Below are 20,231 nucleotides of genomic sequence, written 5' to 3'. Positions count from 1 at the left end.
CAGCCAGACAGACAGCCATCCACAACCCACTATCCGTATTCCGTACCAGTGCGCAGATGGGCTTTGCTCGCTCATTGCTGGGCCGGCTGTTCGGGCTATCCATGCCTCATCCCACCCAGGCCAGCCCTGCCAAACTGCTACTCTCAGGGGTCTTCAATCTTGCGCCGATGAACCCTGGCCCTCAACACGTCCTTGACCCGCACGTCCCGGCCTCCAATTGACTCTGGGTCCCTGGCTGGCACTGGCAAGCTTGGCAAGTTGGGAGCGAATACCACTCGTCTGATTGGCACTTGTTCAGGTACGCGGAGCCTGCTCCTCTTTGCGGCTTGCGATTTGCGGCGTCAGCATGCCCTTCCTTTTTCTCAATCCCGGTTCGATGCTCGATGCTCGATGCTCGATGAAGCGGCCATACTGCGTATCTGGTTCGTCGATCCCGGCTTCAAGGCCCCAAGACAACCCTATCTCGTCTCTGCCTCTCTCTCAGAGAGCCAGCAAGGAAGCAATACGCAGCTGCAGCTTCCAAGTACCTTGATCACATCAAATGCCTCTGTCGACCTAGGAATCTTCAACTTGCCCACAATGATTGATCTAGGAGTCTCTGGAGGGCAGCGGACTGGATGCCGACATACGTACCGGCATCCGGCCCTTGAACCGGCCCAACATGATGACAATCAAGTCCGCAGTCTATCCGATTCTTGGGCGGATGGAACGAACCGACCAAGAGGGGTGGCCACTTCCAGGGGACCCTCGCATTGCTCCTGCATCGAGTGCCTATCCTCCCCCATCACGGATGCTGGACCGGATGGCGGATATTCACATAACCACCTCTTCCCATGTTCGATGTTCAGGCTCTCACATCTCGAGTCACTCAATGATCTGGCTTTGGTCAAGCCATCAATGACAACGACCACGCATCTACTTATGGCACTGGATCTGGTACACATGCGCAAAATCACACATGTACTGCCCGCAACCACAGACAGACACACTGGCAAGACTGGCCCATTGGCGGCACTGGCCAGCCTGCAGGACTGGCCCTGCAACACCGACTGCCTTAGCCCAAAAGGGGAACCATCCTATTCCTGTTTCCTTTTTGCCTTTATCTCTGGCCCATCCTCGGACGGCTAGAGGTGGCGTCGCCCACTAAACTCGTCTCGTTATCGCACGCCAATGCTACCAAGACGTCGAAACTCGCCGGGCTGCCCATCTGGGATGTCCTCAGATTGGCCATTTTCCCTCTGGCTGCCCTCTGACTGGATGCGACCTCTGTTGACCCCGGCTCCCAAACCAATTTGTTCACTGCAAAGATGACGGGGATCAGCACCTGAGAGATACAGCAGGCTTTTCCACTTTTCTCCAGCCCAAAAAAGTGAAGGGTACGGGGTCTTCGGGCAACTCTACGGATGCTGCGTAGTCTGTGTGGGTGAGGCAGAAAGAACAGAGAGCAGGGAACCTAGTGCGGATGCTCTGTCGAGAGCGAGAGGCAAACTGGCACACAGGCAAGCCGCAAAAGCGAGCTCGCTGCCCACCTCCGGGATGAGCATGAGCACTGATTCTTTCAAGTTGGCGCAGCCCGTCGCCCATCCCAATCCAAGACCGTCTGAACCCAGGCAAGCCAGGCTGTCAGGGGAGGACAGACTAACCAGACCGGCCGAGACAGTCAGATTGAGCAGAGAGTGAGAGCCCCTCAGTCAACCGCACACACCACACACCACACTTTAGCTGGCTCTCCTCTCCTTCTGCGGTCTTTTTCTTTTCTCTTGCTTCATACTCCTTACTCACTCACCATTATTCTCTTTCTCTCATCAGCCCTCTCGTCTCGAAACGACAGGGCGATGCCAGCAAGGAGACAATCATAAATCTGAGTCGTCAGGGAAACTGGAACACCGAGATCCCGACATCCTGCACTTTAACAGCCAAATAAACGCGGCCCCGACATAGATCCAACGGCCGACTGCCTTGCACGTTGGCCCTGTCCCTTCTTCATCCCATCCGATTTCTCGGGTCCAACAGACTAGAGAAAGAGAGAGCCACGAGCTGCTCGTCCTACCGCCATCTAAGAGACCAGCCTCTTGGTACGGCCCCGTTGGAGGACACGGACAAATACTCCCGTCCTCGCTCTACGCACAAACATCAGGATACGCCCAACATCAAATTACCCTTTACTCTTGGCTCCTGGCAAGGCTCGATACCAACAGTTCCTGACTTCACGCCCGCACTAGCGAAGATCCCGTGTCGGATCACGTCAACTTGGATGCAGGTCCAGAGAGACAAGCACCGAAGCCACTCTCCCACCGTTGTTGATAGAACCAACCCTGTTCTCACTCACTCTACCGTCTACGGTGCCGGATACTCTCTCTGCTCTGGTCTTTATCCCTACTCGGTCGCCCCCAAGCCTAAGCCAGCCTGGCCTTGTCACTTGGAGGCATTCCATCGCTGCCCCCGATACATAGGAGCGCCAATTCCCTCCCCTCCCACCCTTCCCAGGCTTTGATCATCCTTTCATAACTACCTTACTTTCCTTCGTCGTTCCCGCGTTGTACCCAGCGCTACGTCCTTGGCCCCCCGGCCTTTTGGAAGGCTCGCACTCTCCACCCTTCCGCCCTCTTCTACAGTTCTGACTGCGATACACTCCTTTTCCATCTTACTTCTTTCTACTGTTCATTCCATCAAAGGACGAACGACGAGTCGACCCGTTTCATTCCGTTCCATACCGACAATCGCGCAATACAGCCATCTCTGGTTTGCCGACACTCTTTTCCTCACCACATCGACGACCCATTCGGCGCCTTACCCACGACCGAACGACCGATTGGGGCCATGTCTGCAAATGCCTGGCCCGGGGCCGACAGCTCCTCCCAGCACTCCGGGCAGCTGTCGCAGAAAGATCTCGTCCTCGACCAGCAAATGATTAAGCACCTTCTTAACAGATATGGCCAAGACAAACTGAATCTTCTTATCCAGGAAACCACCGGCCCTCGTGAGTGACATTTGACGCTGACCGCTTCTCCGGTGCCGTGAACTAATTGGATGCAGAGTCGGATGGTGCATCAATTGTGTCGTCGGCGCAGTCATCTATCCTGTCAGATGACCAGTCGAGCATGTGGGATACCCAGAGCATCAGAACATTCTCCGACACATCGTCAATCACTGGCAGCATCATCTCCAATGTGTCTCGCGGCACATCGAAAATCCTGGGTAGACGGAGTGGAAGCAGTAGCGCCGCGGCTGCTGCCCAAGCCCAAGCGGCGCAACAGGCAGCTCAGACGCAGCAGGACTCGGAATCATGGAACGGCATCGACGTGCCCAACTCGTCCAACACAGCATCCGACGCTGCATCAATCTCCACCAGTGCCTCAAAGCAAAAGGGGGCTTTCATGTGCGGATTCTGCAAGGAGGAGGATATCACCAAAACGTGCACTCGCAAAAACGATCTCAAGCGCCATATTGAAGACTTCCACAACGTCAATGCCCAATGGTTCTGCCGTCATCGTGGTTGCCAAATGGTGTTTGATTGGCAAGGCGCCTACAAGACACATCTGAAGCAGGCGCATGGCGGTTCGAGAATGTCCCTGGACGAGGCCAAGGTCAACCTTTGCCCACAAGTCGTCTTTGCGTGCGGCTTCGACAATTGCCTGCAAGTGTTCGAAGCGCAAGGCGACTCGGACGCAAGTGCGACCTTCAAGGAGTACGTGAGCCACGTCGTAAAGCACTTTGACGAAGGATCCAACAGTGGCGATTGGTCATACTCAGCAAGGATACGGAACCTCCTCAGACAAGGCCAGGTACAATCAGCTTGGAACGAATCGATGTGGAACGAGGCGTCACGGACATCTCTGCAATGGAGCCCCCAGACATCTGGCATTTTGAGGAAACGACTCGAGTGTCGCCATGTCGGAGATGTCAAGCTGCTTGTGCAGTACGCCATGATGCTCGGCTCCGACCCTAGCAGCATTGGAAAGTTCCGCGAAGACTTCGTCACACCTGTTGCCGATACGTGTACCTTGCACATGCCTGGGCACAAATCACGACAACCGACCATCGCCGCGCCTCCTGAGCAGCCGGCCGATCCTTTCTCCTTCAAGATATCACGCGGCGCAAACCCTGCCCTCGCTGCTTATATGGCGTCTCAACGTAGAGTCTACGTTCCAAGACAGCAGCGAGTTGTGAGGCCACCGCAATTACATCACCCTCACCAGCAGGTACCGTCATCGAACCCGATGGCCAGTCACTCCCGGTTATCGCAATCATCACATTCATCACACACAAGTAGCCATCACGGCCACCCACAGGTTCACCATAACAACCAGAGTCACAGCACTTTGGGACATTTCTTCCAGGCGATGCCCGAATCACAGATGTACGACCCCAACAGCAACGCCCAAGGCTTCGGACCCAGCAGCGGCGCAATGCACCACAATGGAATTATAGCAGACGATATGCAGAGCCTAAGAAGCATGGGCGGAGGCGCACCCGAGTCGACAGACGTGGAAATGCAGGACGGTTTGATGCCGGATTTCTCTTCGCCCTACGGACAACATTCAGCAAATCTGACAAGTCCATCCATCAACGGTCATCCTGACGGATTCTTCCCTCCCGGACAAGCTTATTAGGCAGCTATGCCCGAAGCAATTTGCGACGACCCAACAGTACCGACGACACGAGTGAGCGGCCAGCGACCAGCTGCAGGCCCATGTATCAACAAAATTAGAAGCACATTTTTACTCCAGCCTCATCTCCCGCAAGAGATGTTTTTCTTTGACTCTTTATTTCAATCCAATTTCTTTTGTCGGCGTTTTCTATCAAGATCATATACCCAACATCGGTTGAACGCCATACTGGGTATATTCGCAGTAACTACAGCCTTGGACGACATACGACTGGACGGACGACGGAAGAGCAGGATTGTACATGACAGCTGGTTGCTAGACCAGAGTCGTCCGAAAGTGTTTCGACACGAACGAGTAGGGCTATCGTGAAGGCGGTTATACTCTTTTAGAGAGATGGGATGAGGCATATCAGGAAAGCAAGGACGGACTCGGGAACATGGGACGCGGCCAAGGTAGAACGGCCTGGATTTCCGTGAAGCACTCTCAGGTGAAAGCAACAAGGCTTGGTACCTGGTGCGTTATACCCACCGGCGAAACGGTTGGAATCGACTTCTTAATTTCCACCATTATCATCACTTTTACTTCTTCCTGCTTCCCTTCTGTGCCTCATTGCTTCATGCCCGTTGATGAGATGGAAAACGACTTGGGATGGCTTGCGAAGCAATTTCTGCCCCGGCAGCCAAAGCCAACCCGCGCTCGTACATTGTCGTGCTCCCTGCGCTGCCTGTGCCGCGCGTCCAGAGCCCTGTGAAGAGACGAATTGACTCGGTCGTGACATTAGGAATTGACGAGGGGCAGACATTGTTCGAGTAAGGCGCCGAGTCATGTGCGTTGACGTGACGAGCAGGCCCTCCCTGGCAGCTGCGCATATAACTCTGCGGCGTCAAGATCACTGATTAACTACACGTGGCACCCATCGGCCCCCATTTTGAGGACCTACAAGGGCATGAGAGGAGGATGTACGATTTGCGAGGGGGATTTGCTGCCGCTTTTCCGTCGGACTTTTAGAGAGAGAGAGATGGCGCCATTTTTGTTGCAACTGTCAGCACGCTCTCCCGGCAGATCCCCGTGCTTTCCTTCGGATGTTGGAGGGAAGACTGCACGGAGATGGACGGGTACGGATCCAGATGAATTGCGGCTTTGTGGTTTTATTAGCGATCGATGAGGATTTATAAGGCTGTGCTTGTTCCCCTTTCATATTTTGAGCTTGTTTCACCAGGCTAACGGTTCAGCGACACCGTTGATCTTTCTGGGGTCAGCTGGGGTATGTTTGCCACAGTTTTGGCTTAAGGTTTAGGCCTCTTGAGTCTATCTAGGTTTCTTGGCTCTAGCTGCCTAGGTCCCTTGGGTTTAGGTCCTAGTCTAAGATCGCCAATGGCTGAACGAACGACGAAAGGATATCACGCATGAGGTATAGATAGGCAGACAGACTAGACAGACACATGGCATTTGCCATTGGGATTTTGCATGAATTTGGGGGCCAAGGGGTGGGGGAGGGATGTACCGCATAGCTCCGGTCGGCTACACCCGTTTCCCTTGGGTTGAAAGAAAGGAAAGGTATGTTGACCATGAGACGGGATAGGAAGGGATTGGGGGTTCTGAGGTCTGTGACGGCGTCTGGGAAAGCTGGCGCTTCTCTCTCTTGTGTCTCTCTTTGTCGTTGCCTCCCACAGGACGAATTTAAGCTTTTTATCCTTTGTGGGACGGGGAATCCTAAACGGGTACCTGCCTTGATTGAGCATCGTGAGGCAGACCGGTTATGCGATGAGAAAGGGTGAGTGGGAAAGGCGTCTGGTTGTGTATACACAGGAGATCTGGGATATGGGAGGTTTTATCTGATGATTTGTTGTCACGTTTGGTGGTGGTGGAGCTGGGATTCCGGTTGACGGCCGGACGGGAGATTGACCGTGGGCTCTTGGGGACCGGGTAACGGAGGGTTCAGTGGAGCTACGATCGGGGGCTTGGGAGCGAGAGAGATGTCAAGATGTCAGTGCGGTTAATGGGGGCTCTTTGGTTAAGCGGAGTCTCCGTGACCCCCCTTTTGCGGCTATTCGTACGGAGAGAAACGCTTCTTTGGTGGAGATGGAGGGGGAAGCGGGAGACTGGTTTTTCTTGGCGGTTCCTTGCCGCTGGGATTTCGCTGCGTAGAAGAGGAACAGAGTTAAGGCAATACATAGTTACGGCAACGATGACCTTGAGAGATGTAGAGCAACACGGTCCTCTCGGGGGTCTATGGGGATAGGTGATGGATAGAAGGGGGGGGGGGGGGAGGGACACGCGGCGTTGTGTTGGAGTTGATGTGAAGAAGTTTGGCTGATATCATCTCCGTGTCGGACCGTCGTGTGATGGTGAGGCGGCGGCTAGGTGGTTAGAGTTTAGCAAGGTGGTGAGGATTACTTTTGCAGGTAGGTAGAGGCACTCTGTTCTGGTTTGGGGAATGTGAGGCACTCGTCACTTTTTGGAATGTGTCTTGCTAGAAGGGCAACTTTTGACAACTGCTTTTGGTGATCTGCTTTTCGTTAGTGTTGTGCTGGGAGGCAGGGCAATAGGTATGAGCGCAGCGAATGGAACGGACAAGCTTAGATGGTGATCTGCTTTTCGTCAATGTTTTTGTTGAGAGGGAAGCAACAAAGGTAACGTGAGAGCAGCGAAAGGAATGGACAAGTTCAGATCGGTGATCTATTCAGGCTGTTACTGGTAATGTTGCGTAACATTCAATGAGACCCTGCAATCCTACCCTCGAGGATGAGTTGCGTTCGGCCGTCTTGGTCTTTTTTTTTTCCACTTTCCTTCACTTCATCTCAGCGCACCGGTGGACATCGACGTGGGATTGGACGGGGTTCGCCGACGGTGAGGAAGATCACTCGCCTAACCACTTGTCTTGGGTGAACCAATTGTTGTGACTTTAGGGGCAAGCCCATCTCATGTTGTGTCAGGCAACCCAGCGAGCGGGCAGCCTTCTCCCCCTCTCCCTCTTCCACACACTCTCCATGCGTTGGAATCCTATGGCAGCTCACCAGTCGAATGGGCGAATGGCGGCTGAAGCACCGACGGCAGTCGGGCTCTCCGCTGACGCAGGTGGCATCGTCAGTTTCGAACGCCCGCGAAACGAACTGAGGGGAAGCTCCTCCTTCAACGGCCGTATGCGGTAGAGCATGTGGCATGTACGATGTGGCTGGCTTGCTGGCACGGTTGGTTTCCCATCGTCTTCGAGACGAATGCCTCACCAAGGGTGCCACATGCCTGGCATCTGGAGGGAAAAGCAAGCAATCTTTGGCAGTTTCAGCCTCGAAGAAAGTTGAGGCAAGCACGCGATAACAACTATCCAAACCAGTCCATCAAGTTTTGGGATAGCAGATCGTCCCCTCTCTTGATTTCTTGATCCCCCGACTCGAGTCACTTAGGGCTCAGATTCACCACGCGGACTCAACAAAGAAATCTTTCTGGCGGGGAAGTCTTTGGCGTCGTCGGAAGGAGGACAAAGACTCGGATAGAGGACCAGTCGAGTGACACCCTTTGAATCGTCCCGGGGCTTCGGCTCCGGAAGACGCGAGACTGGAATATCGATCACGGACCAGAAGCTGGCCCCGTGGCAATGACAACGACGCGACACACCGACACGACGTTCCGGCGACAACGGTTAGGTCCTTCGTTGATGGAATTCAAACCCCATCTAGTCCAAAATATGTCTGTTCATGCTCTCGACTAGGGGGAAACGTCACCCTTGCCGAATCACCAAGCATCTCAACCCACACCCAATCTCACCACCACCTTCACAGACCAAAAACACAGTCATGCGAATCCTTTGTTCTAGCGCCATTCTAGAAGGCCGCTAACGGTCTTGGCTTTCCACTTTCCTTCGCCCAGCTGGGCGCTACACAGCCCCGCCAGGACTCGAGTGCGTCCTATCAGGCTGTCAGTGGTCATCGTTACACAGGTCTTTGGTCTCTCTTGACTCTCTCTCTCCTCGCCCCCTGCCTCTGCCTCTAGGTGTCGTTTCTTTTTTGCTTCACCTGCACCTGTCATCCGGACATAACGAACAAGGGCGTGGGTTTCTGCTCGAGGCAGGCGGCTCAGTCGTGATTTGGTTCGTCGAGAGAGGTTGTCCCTGGTGGGTGACTGGTTCCAGAGGTACGAAATACCGTGTAGATGACGGTTCGCCGCAAAAGAAAAATGAGGGGGAAGGCGGCATCAAAATGGGTTGAGATCAGCGTTTCTTGTCTCATTATCTGGGCTGCCGCTTACCCCGGTTGGTCCTTGGATCAAGACGCTTGAAGTCGAGCTGTCGTGCATCCCCCTCAATGGGAATCAGGCTCCCGAGGATCCGATTTGTTCTAGAAGGCTTGGTGAAGTTCGACGGAAGTTGTGGAACATAGTAACGAGTGTTGTTGTAAACAATAAGCTTCCTCTCAAGTACCTGTTCGAGAGCAACTTCTTCGCAGCTAGTGCTGCAAGCGATGGAAACTCAGACATGCTTCCCCCAATTCCAGGAGACCTTCCTAGAGTCAGGCTGAGGCTGATTGGATTCTCACCCAGGAATGTAACCCGCCATCACCATTACCATTACCAAATGGCCACTCAAGACCCCATGCAGGAGTTACTTCACCGTTGCTCCAAAACGGCCTCAGTCCTGAGCCCTGCGCCCGCGCTAATGCGAAAGAAGGCGCAAGAGAACAACCACTTACACACACGCACTCCCACATATCCCTACACATACGCACTCGTAGAATTCCACTAGAACGTTCAGCGAACGAACTAGTCGCCACTCGTCAGACAGCGCCATTCCCCCCTTAGTTCGAGCCTCCTCCATTAGTCTCGCGTTGGCGTTCTCTCAGAGGCTCGCAACCTGACCTGGCCATGCTTGACTTGGTCTCCTCCTCGTGGCCTTCTTTGATGGGGTGACGGGTTGTCTTGACTTGGCAAGACAGAGGGCTGGTATACAAATGTCGAGTCGCTGCTCTTCCGTGCCTAGCCTTGGCGCATTTCTTTTTCTCCTTTGCCATTCGGATCCTGTCATACGTCCCCGCCCGCTAATACGTACTTCGCATCGCGATTGAGTCGGCATTAACTAGTACATAACGACCACCCCCCATCTCGCACTTCGCCCACCCTTCTATCAAATTAACGTCGTTCCGTCTACTCATTCTTCCTTTGACGACTACACCGACTACGCCTTTAACAATCTTGAACACGCCATCAAACGCTTCATGCAAGGATAGATTCCATGATCAGTCTCACAGCGACTGAACCGTGAGCACATCATGTATCCCACTAGGAGCCCGTCAAACATGTCACCAGAGGACGTTCGAACTCTATGCGACCTCGCCGGCCGGTACGGGTCCGGAAGCTTAGAAACAACCCTCCGGAACATTAGCGGCAGCAACTACACATCTCTCCGCCCTCCGCCCCAGCACCACCACCGAAACCCTCACCACATGGACGCCCCGGCGAGGAACTCGGCCCTCTCCACCTCAACCTTTGGCAGCAACAACAGCGCGCCATCCCTCACAAACAGCGCCGGCCCCTGGAGCAGCTCCGACGCGTCCTTGTGCGGCTCAGAGGTTGCCTCCCTATCGGGGAGTTACTTCAGCCAGCAGCCCGGCGGCACCGCGGCAGCTACCTCCTGGGCCGACGCCGTGGACGCTCCGTTCCTGATGTCGCCCTCCGAGACACCATCTCTCTCCGGCTCCGAATGGCAAGACCACCACATCAGCGAGCACCTCTCCTCAACTCCATCACGAGAGAAAAAGGCAGCTGCTAGCATGAGGTCTCCGTCCTCGGGTACTATCGGCGGCCGTAAGCCCATTGAGTGTCCCATGTGCGCCGTCCACGACGTCTACGTCGGCTTCGGCAGGAAGAGCGACTTCAAGAAGCACCTCCAAAACTTCCACAACACCGACTGCATCTGGGTCTGCCCGCAAGACAACTGCCGCATGATCTTTGACTTTGAAAAGGCCTACATCGCCCACGTCAAGCTCGACCACCACCAGGGCGAGGCGGCATACCCTCCCGCCGCGGCGGTAGCGGCAGCAGAACAGGTCAAGGTCGGCCTCTGTGCGCAGGTCGTCTTCGCCTGCGGCTTCATCGGCTGCAAAGAGGTCTACGAGGCCGCCGACGACAGCGAGGCGCCTAAGACGGCTGATGCCTACTTCGACCACCTCGCCAGTCACTTTGACAAGCGCAGCAGCACCATGAACAACACCAGCGGCAGCGGCTGCAACAACAACGGCCTCGGCGTCTCGTCGGAGTGGACATACTACCATCAGATGCAGAACCTCCTCCGTCAACGCTCCCTCAAAGACGAGTGGAAACACACTCTCTGGGACAAAGCCGCACGTAACCAACTCCGCTGGCAGCCCCGCTCCTCAGGAGACCTCAAGAAGCTCCTCGAGTGCCGCCACCTCGCCGACGTGCCGCGCATCCTCCACGCCGCATGGACGCTCGGCCAGACGTGCTTCTCCTCCCCCGAGCACCCGGCCCCCGAGTTCCCAGGCGAAGCAACGCGGCCCGTTCGGTCCCGCTGTCCTGCAGGCACTCGCGGGCGAGTTGTGAAGCTCCGCGATGTTGCAGCGCCGGGCGGCGATGGCGTGCGCGCGACGCGCAGCGCCGCGCTGACCATGTTCGCCCTACGCCGCAGCCTCTTCCCCGTCAAGCTCGCCACCGTCTCGCACCCGCCGCCGCGCTCGATTCCCGAGGAGCCGGATTCCCTGGCCTACCCGCACCCGGGCACCCCCCTCGTCATCCCCGAGCGCGACGCCTGGTCTACGGACGTCGTGCTGGGCCCGCCCGAGGATGAGCAGATCTTTGATCCCATGTTCATGCCGGGCAACAGGGCGACAACGAACATCCTGCAGCAGAACCCCATCTACCCTTGGACCGATACTACTACGTCTCAACAGCAGCAGCAAAGGCGGTCTTTCGGCGACTTTGCGCGTCACTTCACTCCCTCGCCGCAGCCTACCGAGGACCAGGACAGCAGCCTCGGCCCGTTGCTCCAGGTCCCTCAATCCGCCTCTGCCACCACCGCTGCCGCGAAACGTCCCCGCTCGTGGGGCATGAGGAGCCTCGAGAACCTGCGCCTCAAGCGTCGTGGCCGTTCGTCGCCCGTCACGTCACCCGTTGAGGAGAAGGCGGCTTTAGCTGAGTGGATCTGAGACAGGCAACACACTTGTCTCTGCACCATATGCCCCTCTTCTATCTTCTTTGTTCATACGAACCATTTTAGACCTGTATTACCTAACGCTTTACATGACATGAATGCATGGGTGGTGGCGCAGCTTCATAGACATGTTTCTTTTGCATTTTCTTTGTTGGTTTTGGGTCGGGGATCGAAAATTATAGACTACAAGATACCCCCAATGAGCCTTCTTCGCTATAGGTACTGGGTTGGATATGTCGGGGTTGCCGAAGACGCTAGGGAGGCGAGGGAAGTGGCTGCCCACTTACATTGCTTTGTCGATATCCGAAGGCGGCTCTGACTGGATGATGATTATGATGACGTCTGGGCGTTGACGGAAATACCACATAGACAATTCAAACTGGAGTTATACTCTCTTCATCCTACTGTCCCCTACTCATATCTTTACACATTGATGTTTCAAGGTAAGTAGCAGCTAGATGCACCTTCTATTCCCTCCAATGCCCAATCATGACTGCGTCGCACTTCACATTGCATGTATTCAGAAGGGAATAGAAGACACAAGGAGCGCGAAATAATCCCTATTCTCCTACTATCAACCAGCCCGTGACCGCCTTCAACTTCGTTCGGTCCACAGGAGCAGAACTATGAGGAGTTGAAGTAGGCAGACCGTACTTCGAGGTGGCTACCTGCGCCGATGGAGACACCCCTGAAGGGGAGTATGGTTCTTGGCAGGCTGCCTCAGGACACGGGTAAGGTACGTCGGGTAACATCTCGTGTGAGGACGGAACTGGCATGGAGGCACATCATACTCATCGTTGCCCATATTTCCTTCCGTCAATTCAAAGCTTGATCCGCTTAGAGAGAGAAGAGGAGGAAAGAAAGGAATAGGGAGTGAAACAACATTGAATTTTATCGCTGGGATCACAGGTAGGCAATGTAGGTAGCCTGCTTCTTCTGTGGGAGTACCTTTCCAACATGGCGGACAACAGGCTTCCATCCGATTGAATGATATTCGCCTAGAATAATCACATTTGGACACCATGTCGGACACACCCCTGCCAAATAAGTAGTGTCTGATGATTGGTGGCCGGCAAAGGCAATATCATTGGAGCCTGCCTGAGCGCCCAAGTCAAGAAGTTCCCAGCATAAGGTATTGGGGGGCTTCGGAAGAAATTATCTGCCCAATTGGGTTGGGCGTAAGACTGGCAAGCACTCGGTAGGCTGGGATGTGCGGCTGCCCTGTCATATTAATACTGCCGTATAACATGGCTGTCGCTGGGAGCCTTACCAGTTCCCCTCCTTTCTCACCTTTTGTCAATCTGCGCCTTGAAATTACAGATTCTTGATTGATTCATCATGGCCCAAGTCAGATCATGTATCGCAGTTTACCACAACCTGGTGAAATTCACCAAGTTATTTTTACAGATCCTCTTACGACCACAATCTATTTGGGAGCGGATGACTAGGGCTGTAAATACGGTGGATTTATTTTCCAGTAGCCGTTGGGGTCGTCTGGACGAGCCTGGCCGTTACATTGGAATATGGGATGATGTCGGCTCATTATCCAGCCAGACTGATATCCTGAAGCCCTTCGCCCTTCAGAAAATAGTTGAGGACGATGACGTCGATAACGCCCAGTTGAAATCACTGCTGCGCGACATCCCAAATCAGGTGGATGGAGTGGCTCGAGTATTTCTCCAGGAGGTTTTTGACGATGATATTGGCGAGAACAAGCCAGCATCCGGGGAAGGCTTCCCATACGAGTTCCCCTCCCTTCGGAGTGCTACGAGGAGCTTCTTGCCACTGATTACCAACCAACCGTATGGTCGCCAACCTCGATGGTATCTTCTGGAGTCTTTCACTATAGATGAAAGCCGGCTGGGTGATCCGGGAGACACTTGGGTCAATAGCAAGCGGTTTCTGCGCTTCCAGGTCATTGACAATCGGCTACAAGGTGGGTCTCCTTTGAAATGCGAAGCTGGCTTGGCTGGACACACAGCTGACATTTGACCAGCGTTCATCATGTGTAGAACGTTTGTGGATCTAGTCCATAGAGAAGTTGAAACAAAATCTGATTTCTACCAAGCAACAACTTCCTTCGTCACACAGCTATGCGAGCTGAACGCCATGTATCGCCCTTTCAAAGACACGTCAACCTGGGAAAAGGCTTTCAGTTTACAGTTCTGCCATGCAAATCTGCTGTTATTCGCTCGATGTCTTTTGAATTTTGAAGACGTATTCAATATTGAGCGGGGGTTGACGGACCCTGCTCGCGGCGCAAAGCTCCTTCGAGGCACCCTCGAGCGAACCACTCGCGACGATCAAGTAATCCAAAAGTTTTCGGAAGTTGCAGATATAATGCTAAGGGTTATCGAGTCATTGATTGAAATCCTTCGGGACGCCATAAGAAGCACTTCTGCATCATCCGCGCCGACATCGAGAACGTCGAATATTCCAACAATAACACCAGAGAACCCGCAATTGGCAGCTATAGAACTCGAAATCCGTTTGCATTGCGAACAAATAAGAGGCTGCTTATCAAGGCGCTCCACCGCAATGGAGCATGACCTTAGGCTATTAGAACTAAGCAGAGAGGTAGAACAAACAGATAGTGTTCAGCAGTTAAGTATACTTGCAGCAATCTTCTTACCTCTTTCCGTATCTTCAGGTGTTCTTAGTATGCAGACGCGATTCAAGGACCTAGGTGTGCTTCTTTACGACTTTTTCGGCGTAATGACTCTCCTTGGGGCGCTCGCACTTTTGTTTATCTTGCTCTCAAACGTTTACAAGTTTGTAACCGGGACTTTTATGGGTTGGATCGAGATAAAGTTGAATCAGAATGTTCTCTATAGCGGGCGCGCACCCAGGGAGAAGCGGAAGCTCTTGGCATACAAGCGATTTCGAATGGTTGGATTTGTTTCTTGGTGGCTGGGGCTTAGCCTGTTTTGCATTCTTCTTGTCGTTTCATTTCTCATTGGCATGTTTAGAGACGTTGATCTCGGTGCGAGAGTGCTTGGATATGGAATAGCTCTCATATCATTCCCTGCTGTCATAGTCGTGAGCCTTACTTTCCTTCTATCCTTGAGCCGGAGGGTGGTCCGACTACTGCGAAACGCGAGGAAAGAGGTACGAGAACTGCCTCGAGCAAAAAGACGTCGACAAGGTAGGGAAGGAGATGAAGAAAGTGCCACCCCAGTCAACCCGCCTGAACCTACAACCAAGGCGGCGGAGCTAGCAAGCGATGCTCCAAACCGCAAAATCTCAGAGGATGAGGTGGCCAACGAGTAGAAAGATGTAAAGTATGCGATAGGCTACGGGACTTTTATTAGATTGCCAGTCATGCCCATAGGTAATAATGATCTCTGGCCTGATATCCCAAGTGCAAGCCAAATACCTTGATCGTCAAACACATGTTCCTTTCTGAGAGAATGAAATATTGAAGACAGACCGTCTTACAGGGACTCGCGACAATGCTTAAGTAGGTGACTCCGTCTCAAATCGCAGCCTAGAGTCTCGCGGTTGGAAACATCTTACACCTGGCTTTACTCGTATAACACTTGATCCGCTACGAATCAGTATATCAATGAGTTTTGCTATTGGGGCAGTACTCTTTAGCTATCGGGGCAGTAACTTAATTTTGTAGGGCCTTGAGAACATCGTTTCTTCTCTAAGCCTATTGCCTAAATAGTCGTCATTGAGGTCGTTCCCTCCGACGAGAGACTGTTCCGTAATCCTGCAGCTGCAATCCCCTAGGAAGGTCATCTGGCGCTCAACTACCCATTCTTGTCACATCAATGGCACCAGTATAAAACGCTACTAAATCCCTTCGCCATCATTCTACGGGTCTCGTAGCAGCTGGTTGCTTTCGACAAGGCAGAATTGGCTTGAAGCCTGGCCGGCAGATCGAGAGGAAGAATTCGGAAAGACAAACCCTTACACAGTGACTACCAGATCCACAACTTCTGCTTCTGAAAAAAGGCTCCTAATGTGATTAAGAACTGCGGCGCTGCAGCATGCCGAAAAGGATCGGCCTGAAGGTAGTGGCGGCATCCGCAACATGGACTTGGTCTGCTGCCCCGGGATGTGCATGTATGCTGTCTGGGGGAAGGTTGCTGTGGCCTGGTCTTGTCTTATTGTGGCTTGTAGCTATCCTGGTCATTATACAATTCATGATCTATCGCTAGGATAACAAAGGACGCACGTTTCGTGCGCTTGTTTGGACCTGGAACCCCATATGATCGTGGACTGATAATCAAGCCAACACAGTTCACACATCACGCTATGAGATAAAGGCGATGCAAGATTGAGATGAGGTGCAAAAAAAACTTTTCAACATTCAACTCGTGAAGTTTGATATATGTACATTCTCTTAACAAGGTCGAGGTAAACTAACCCAACTCCGTGACGGTCGATTTTTGGTGTGAATGCCCGAAATGAAGCCCCCAGACTACGGAAAATGCTGCGATAAAGCACTTTTTAGATTTTGTTTGATTTTTTGAACTTGTTTTGTTCCGGACGAAACCTGCGATACAGTCGCCCGTAGTAGGAAAAATCCCTGATCCCAATGGAAGGACTTTTCTGCTCAAGGTGGAGATCTCGTTATGGCCAAAGAGAACCCAACAAAGCCTGGTGGTATAAGATGAGAGAGCAATATGCATGGACGCCTCCTATGTGGAAAGATTAGATAACAAGAAAGAGCTGCGAGTGCTGGCTGTTTAGCCGTGGAGACCACGCGTTCTCTCGCGCATCAGCTCGCGGCGCTTCTTATCCTTTTCTGTCAGGGAATTAGTATTTTGTTGACACAAGTCAAGAGATGGGAAATACTAACCTCCGTCCCATGTCAGGAACTCGTGGAGAGCTGAGCCAGAGGGCACCATGGGCAGGACGGGCACCTTCTTGTCGGTGACGACCTCAAGGAAGGCGGGGCCGTCGGAGTTGATGAGCCACTTGAGAGCGTCGACAACCTCATCAGGCTTGCTCACTCTGCGGTGCTGGACACCCATGGCATCGGCAAGCTTCATGAAGTCGGGGTTCTGCTGGTGGGTGTGGGCGTAACGGTCCTCGTAGAAGAGGTTCTGCCATTGCGTAACCATACCCTGCTCCTCGTTGTTCAAGACAATGACCTTGACGCCAATGTTGAACTGCGCAGCGGTGGAAAGCTCGGTGAGGGTCATGTTGAAGGAAGCGTCGCCGTCAATATCGATAACGAGAGCGTCGGGCTTGGCGACCTTGGCACCAATAGCGGCGGGGAGACCGTATCCCATGGTACCCAGGCCACCAGAGGTGACCATGGTTCTGGGGTGTCTCCAGCGGAAGTGCTGAGCGGTCCACATCTGGTGCTGACCGACACCGGTGGCGATGATGGTCGTCTCCTTGCGGTCGGCGGTCAGGTTGCTGAGCTCCTCAATGAGAGTCTGGGGCTTGATGAGGCCGGAGCGCTCAGCCTTCTCGTAGTCGGACATGGGCCACTTTGCCTTCCACTCCCTGATCTTGTCGAACCATTCCTTGCGGTCCTCCATGGTCTTGGGCTTCAGGTGGGGGATCAAAGTACGAAGATTGGTGGCGACGTCACCCTCGACAGCCTCGGTGGCCTGGACAACCTTGTTGATGTTCTTGGGCATGATCTCGAAGTGGACGATACCACCGCGGCCCTCGGCAGCGGCGGCCTTGGCGCCAGGCGCAAACTTGGCGACGTTGAGGGTGACACGGTCGTCGAAACGGGCACCGAGGGCGATGATGAGATCGGCCTGCTGGATGGCCATGTTGGCGTAGGCGGAACCGTGCATACCCAACATGTGGAGGGACTTCTCGTCAAGCTCGTCGAAGGAGCCGAGGCCGTGAAGGGTGGTGGTGACGGGGATGGAGAACTTGTCGGCAAGCTCCTTGAGGATCTCGGGGCCACCCTCAGACTGGGCAATACCCTGACCGGCGTAGATGATGGGCTTCTTGGCGATGTTGACGAGGTCGGCAACGCGCTTGATGGACTGCTCAAGCTGCTTCTGGAGCAGGGCCATGGCGGCTCTTGAGGCGGCGCTCGGGAGGGAAGGCAGGGAGGTCTCGGTAGGGATGGCTCTCCTCAGGACACCGGCGGTGACGTCCTTGGGAAGATCGACCAAGACGGGACCAGGGCGGCCGCTGGTGGCGATCTCGAAAGCTTCGTTGATACGGCGGGGGAGCTCGGCAATGTTCTTGACCATGACGTTCCACTTAGTGCAGGCACGGGAGATACCAGTGACATCGGCCTCCTGGAAAGCATCACTGCCAATGGCGGAGGTGACGACCTGACCGCAGAAGACAACCATGGGGGTACCGTCGGAGAGGGCATCCTGCATGGGGGTAATGACGTTGGTCGCGCCAGGGCCGGAGGTGACGAGGACGACACCACACTTGCCCGAGGCGCGGGCGTAGCCCTCAGCCATGTGGCCGGCGCCCTGCTCGTGCTTGGGGAGAATGAAGTCGAAGTGTTTTGAGTTGTAGATGGCGTCGAAGACGGGGAGAATGGCACCTCCCGGGTATCCAACTGTGAGTCACGGTTAGCCATATGTCTCTGTGATGCCATCATTATATACGCAGTTGAGTCACGTACAAATGTGCTTCACGCCCTGTCTCAACATCATCTCGTGGAAGATTTCTCCTCCAGTCTTGCCAATGAACCTGTGTTACACCGTAAGCTTTTCCGCCTGCTTCCAACAAGCCGACAACGGCGGTGGGTATAGTTGGCGACGAGGGACTACGTACGACTCGTCCATCTCGGGGCCGGTAGAGCGCTGGAGAGGTTGGACATGGCTCTTGTCGGCGTTGAAGGCGGGTGCGGGCGTGTCTCGAACCTCACTGCAATTGGCAAAACATAGTCGTTAGTCAAATGTTTCTGAGTCACCAGCTTCGTCTTGTCGAGTAGCTGTGCAGTTCCGCCACTCAATGGGAGAATGTGAAGAAGCTTACGGAGCGGGCGAGGTGGCAGAGGTAGCCTGGGTCCTCACGCCGGAAGGAACCTTCTTGGTGGCCTGGATGGCGGCGACGGCGGAGGAGGTGGTGAGGTTACGGGGAGCGCTCGCTCTTGAGACGGCCTTGAGGGCGCGAGCGGCGTGGCGGGTTCGGAGCATCATGATGGGCGGTGGAGTGGAGAGGAACCGGGGAGGAAGAGAGAAAACAAAGTAGAAAGAAGAGGAAGAAGAAGAGGAGTCACTCGGTGTGATGCTTCGTCAATGTCTCTGAGAAGAGAGCAGAGAGTAACAGACAGCGAGAGGGGAGCGGCTCGTCGAATTGGACGATCGCAGGGGGTATGGAGGTTGCAGAGATCGCGGAGTCAACTGGAGGAGGGAAGGAGGAGAGAAGGAGGAGGGAAGGGAAAGAAAGCCCAGTCACAAGGTTTTGGCAAATTAGAGCAGCCGACGTCAAATTCGAGATTGGGAATTGGGGGCCGGGCACAGACACAACTGGTAGTGTAAGGATAATAGACAGGCAGTAGACAGGCACGGCGCACACCGGGGTTTAACTTTGTGTAGAGTCACCGCTGTCTCTGTCTCTTTCTCTTTACTTTCGGGTAGTCTCTCTTTCTGTCTCTCTCACACACACTTTGGCAGCACCAAGAACGCAGAGAAGCAGTGGTGGAGAGGCGCGGCTGCTGTTTCGGAGCCAGGGAAAAAACCAAAAAAAATTATCGGCCGTCGAGGTGTGGGGTAGCCGGCTGATGACTGGCTGGAAGGACGCAGGACGGGCCACGACGGGGGCGAGAACGAACAAGCGTTGCCCATCGGGGGAGGGGCACGGGCCTCAGGTCCAATCTGGGGTGGCGATATCGGCCTGACCTTCCCTCCCATTGACTGCTCCTTCCCGCGCTGCTGCAGTTGCTGCATCTTTACCGCCTTCCTCCCATGTTTGCTTCCTGCCTCCGTACCTTACTGGCAAGTTCCTACCCGCAGCTATAAAGCACGGAAAGAACGATAGCAATAACGGAACTGCAGTCGACTGAACGGCCAGCCACCTCTGCTGACTCAATGGCTTTATGACTCATTCTTGATTGGCCACTTACCTTGTTCCCCACACTATCCCTCTGTTCCATTCCGGTCTCCCTCGTGCCTCCCCGAGCTTGAATGCCCCCGAATGCCAGGCCGAGGAAAGTGGGCGGAGCAAACACCCGACGTCTGCGACCGTTTCCACGCTTTCCCTGCCCCAGAAATGGTTCACCAGTCACCACCCACGCAGTTGCAGTCGTGAACCGCAAGGAGTCACACATGCGCACACTCCCACAATATCCTCCACAAATCTTGAGAAGCCACTCCCGAGGTCCCCTATCTTTTCCTATCGATCCGAACCAACACCAAACGAAAGTATCTACTCACCTTGTTCACCACCTTTTCTCTTCTCGTCTCATCAGAATATCTAGATTGTCATCCTGGCAATCTAATCCTTAGTGTTGCACTAACGTGTATCCTGCACTTCGTCTCATGTTTGGTCAACACATCCACAACCCTAACATG

At 54.0% G+C, this 20,231-nt stretch overlaps 4 protein-coding genes across 4 annotated transcripts; 3 read left to right on the top strand and 1 right to left on the bottom strand.

Moving 5' to 3' along the window:
* The first annotated feature begins 1,309 nt into the window (after nt 1-1,309).
* HER10_EVM0002841 (uncharacterized protein) lies at nt 1,310-6,777 on the top strand. Its single transcript, XM_035472535.1, has 2 exons — nt 1,310-2,980; nt 3,037-6,777. The coding sequence occupies exons 1-2, from the start codon at nt 2,821-2,823 to the stop codon at nt 4,611-4,613; spliced, it is 1,737 nt and encodes a 578-aa protein (XP_035330510.1). The 5' UTR covers nt 1,310-2,820; the 3' UTR covers nt 4,614-6,777.
* A 2,704-nt stretch (nt 6,778-9,481) lies between these two features.
* On the top strand, nt 9,482-11,970 carry HER10_EVM0004621 (uncharacterized protein). The gene has a single exon (XM_035474257.1). It carries the CDS (start codon nt 9,872-9,874, stop codon nt 11,762-11,764), a length of 1,893 nt encoding a protein of 630 aa, XP_035330613.1. The 5' UTR covers nt 9,482-9,871; the 3' UTR covers nt 11,765-11,970.
* Nucleotides 11,971-13,107: 1,137 nt separating this feature from the next.
* HER10_EVM0007081 (uncharacterized protein) lies at nt 13,108-14,986 on the top strand (the record flags this gene model as incomplete). The annotated part of the gene is made up of 3 exons (XM_035476647.1): nt 13,108-13,705; nt 13,766-14,799; nt 14,885-14,986. The coding sequence occupies 3 exons, from the start codon at nt 13,108-13,110 to the stop codon at nt 14,984-14,986; spliced, it is 1,734 nt and encodes a 577-aa protein (XP_035330765.1).
* Nucleotides 14,987-16,152: 1,166 nt separating this feature from the next.
* HER10_EVM0000055 (acetolactate synthase) lies at nt 16,153-19,382 on the bottom strand. The gene is made up of 5 exons (XM_035469851.1): nt 18,694-19,382; nt 18,490-18,582; nt 18,338-18,405; nt 16,580-18,271; nt 16,153-16,525 (listed from the first exon to the last, which is right to left on the bottom strand). Exons 1-5 carry the CDS (start codon nt 18,855-18,857, stop codon nt 16,467-16,469), a joined length of 2,076 nt encoding a protein of 691 aa, XP_035330334.1. The 5' UTR covers nt 18,858-19,382; the 3' UTR covers nt 16,153-16,466.
* Nucleotides 19,383-20,231: the final 849 nt, after the last annotated feature.

The sequence above is a fragment of the Colletotrichum scovillei genome (assembly GCF_011075155.1).
Source record: "Colletotrichum scovillei strain TJNH1 chromosome Unknown Contig00008, whole genome shotgun sequence".
NCBI lineage: Eukaryota > Fungi > Ascomycota > Sordariomycetes > Glomerellales > Glomerellaceae > Colletotrichum > Colletotrichum scovillei.
This window is presented reverse-complemented; position numbering and strand designations above follow the sequence as displayed.

Bases quoted from the DNA above. Each gene is read 5' to 3' on its own strand.
- HER10_EVM0000055 (XM_035469851.1), bottom strand. From the start codon at position 18,857: ATGATGCTCCGAACCCGCCACGCCGCTCGCGCCCTCAAGGCCGTCTCA. The intron at 18,406-18,489 runs GTACGTAGTCCC...GGTGTAACACAG, and splicing joins GGCCCCGAGATGGACGAGTC to GTTCATTGGCAAGACTGGAG. The intron at 16,526-16,579 runs GTTAGTATTTCC...ATTCCCTGACAG, and splicing joins GTTCCTGACATGGGACGGAG to AAAAGGATAAGAAGCGCCGC.
- HER10_EVM0002841 (XM_035472535.1), top strand. From the start codon at position 2,821: ATGTCTGCAAATGCCTGGCCCGGGGCCGACAGCTCCTCCCAGCACTCC. The intron at 2,981-3,036 runs GTGAGTGACATT...AATTGGATGCAG, and splicing joins CCAGGAAACCACCGGCCCTC to AGTCGGATGGTGCATCAATT.
- HER10_EVM0004621 (XM_035474257.1), top strand. From the start codon at position 9,872: ATGTATCCCACTAGGAGCCCGTCAAACATGTCACCAGAGGACGTTCGA.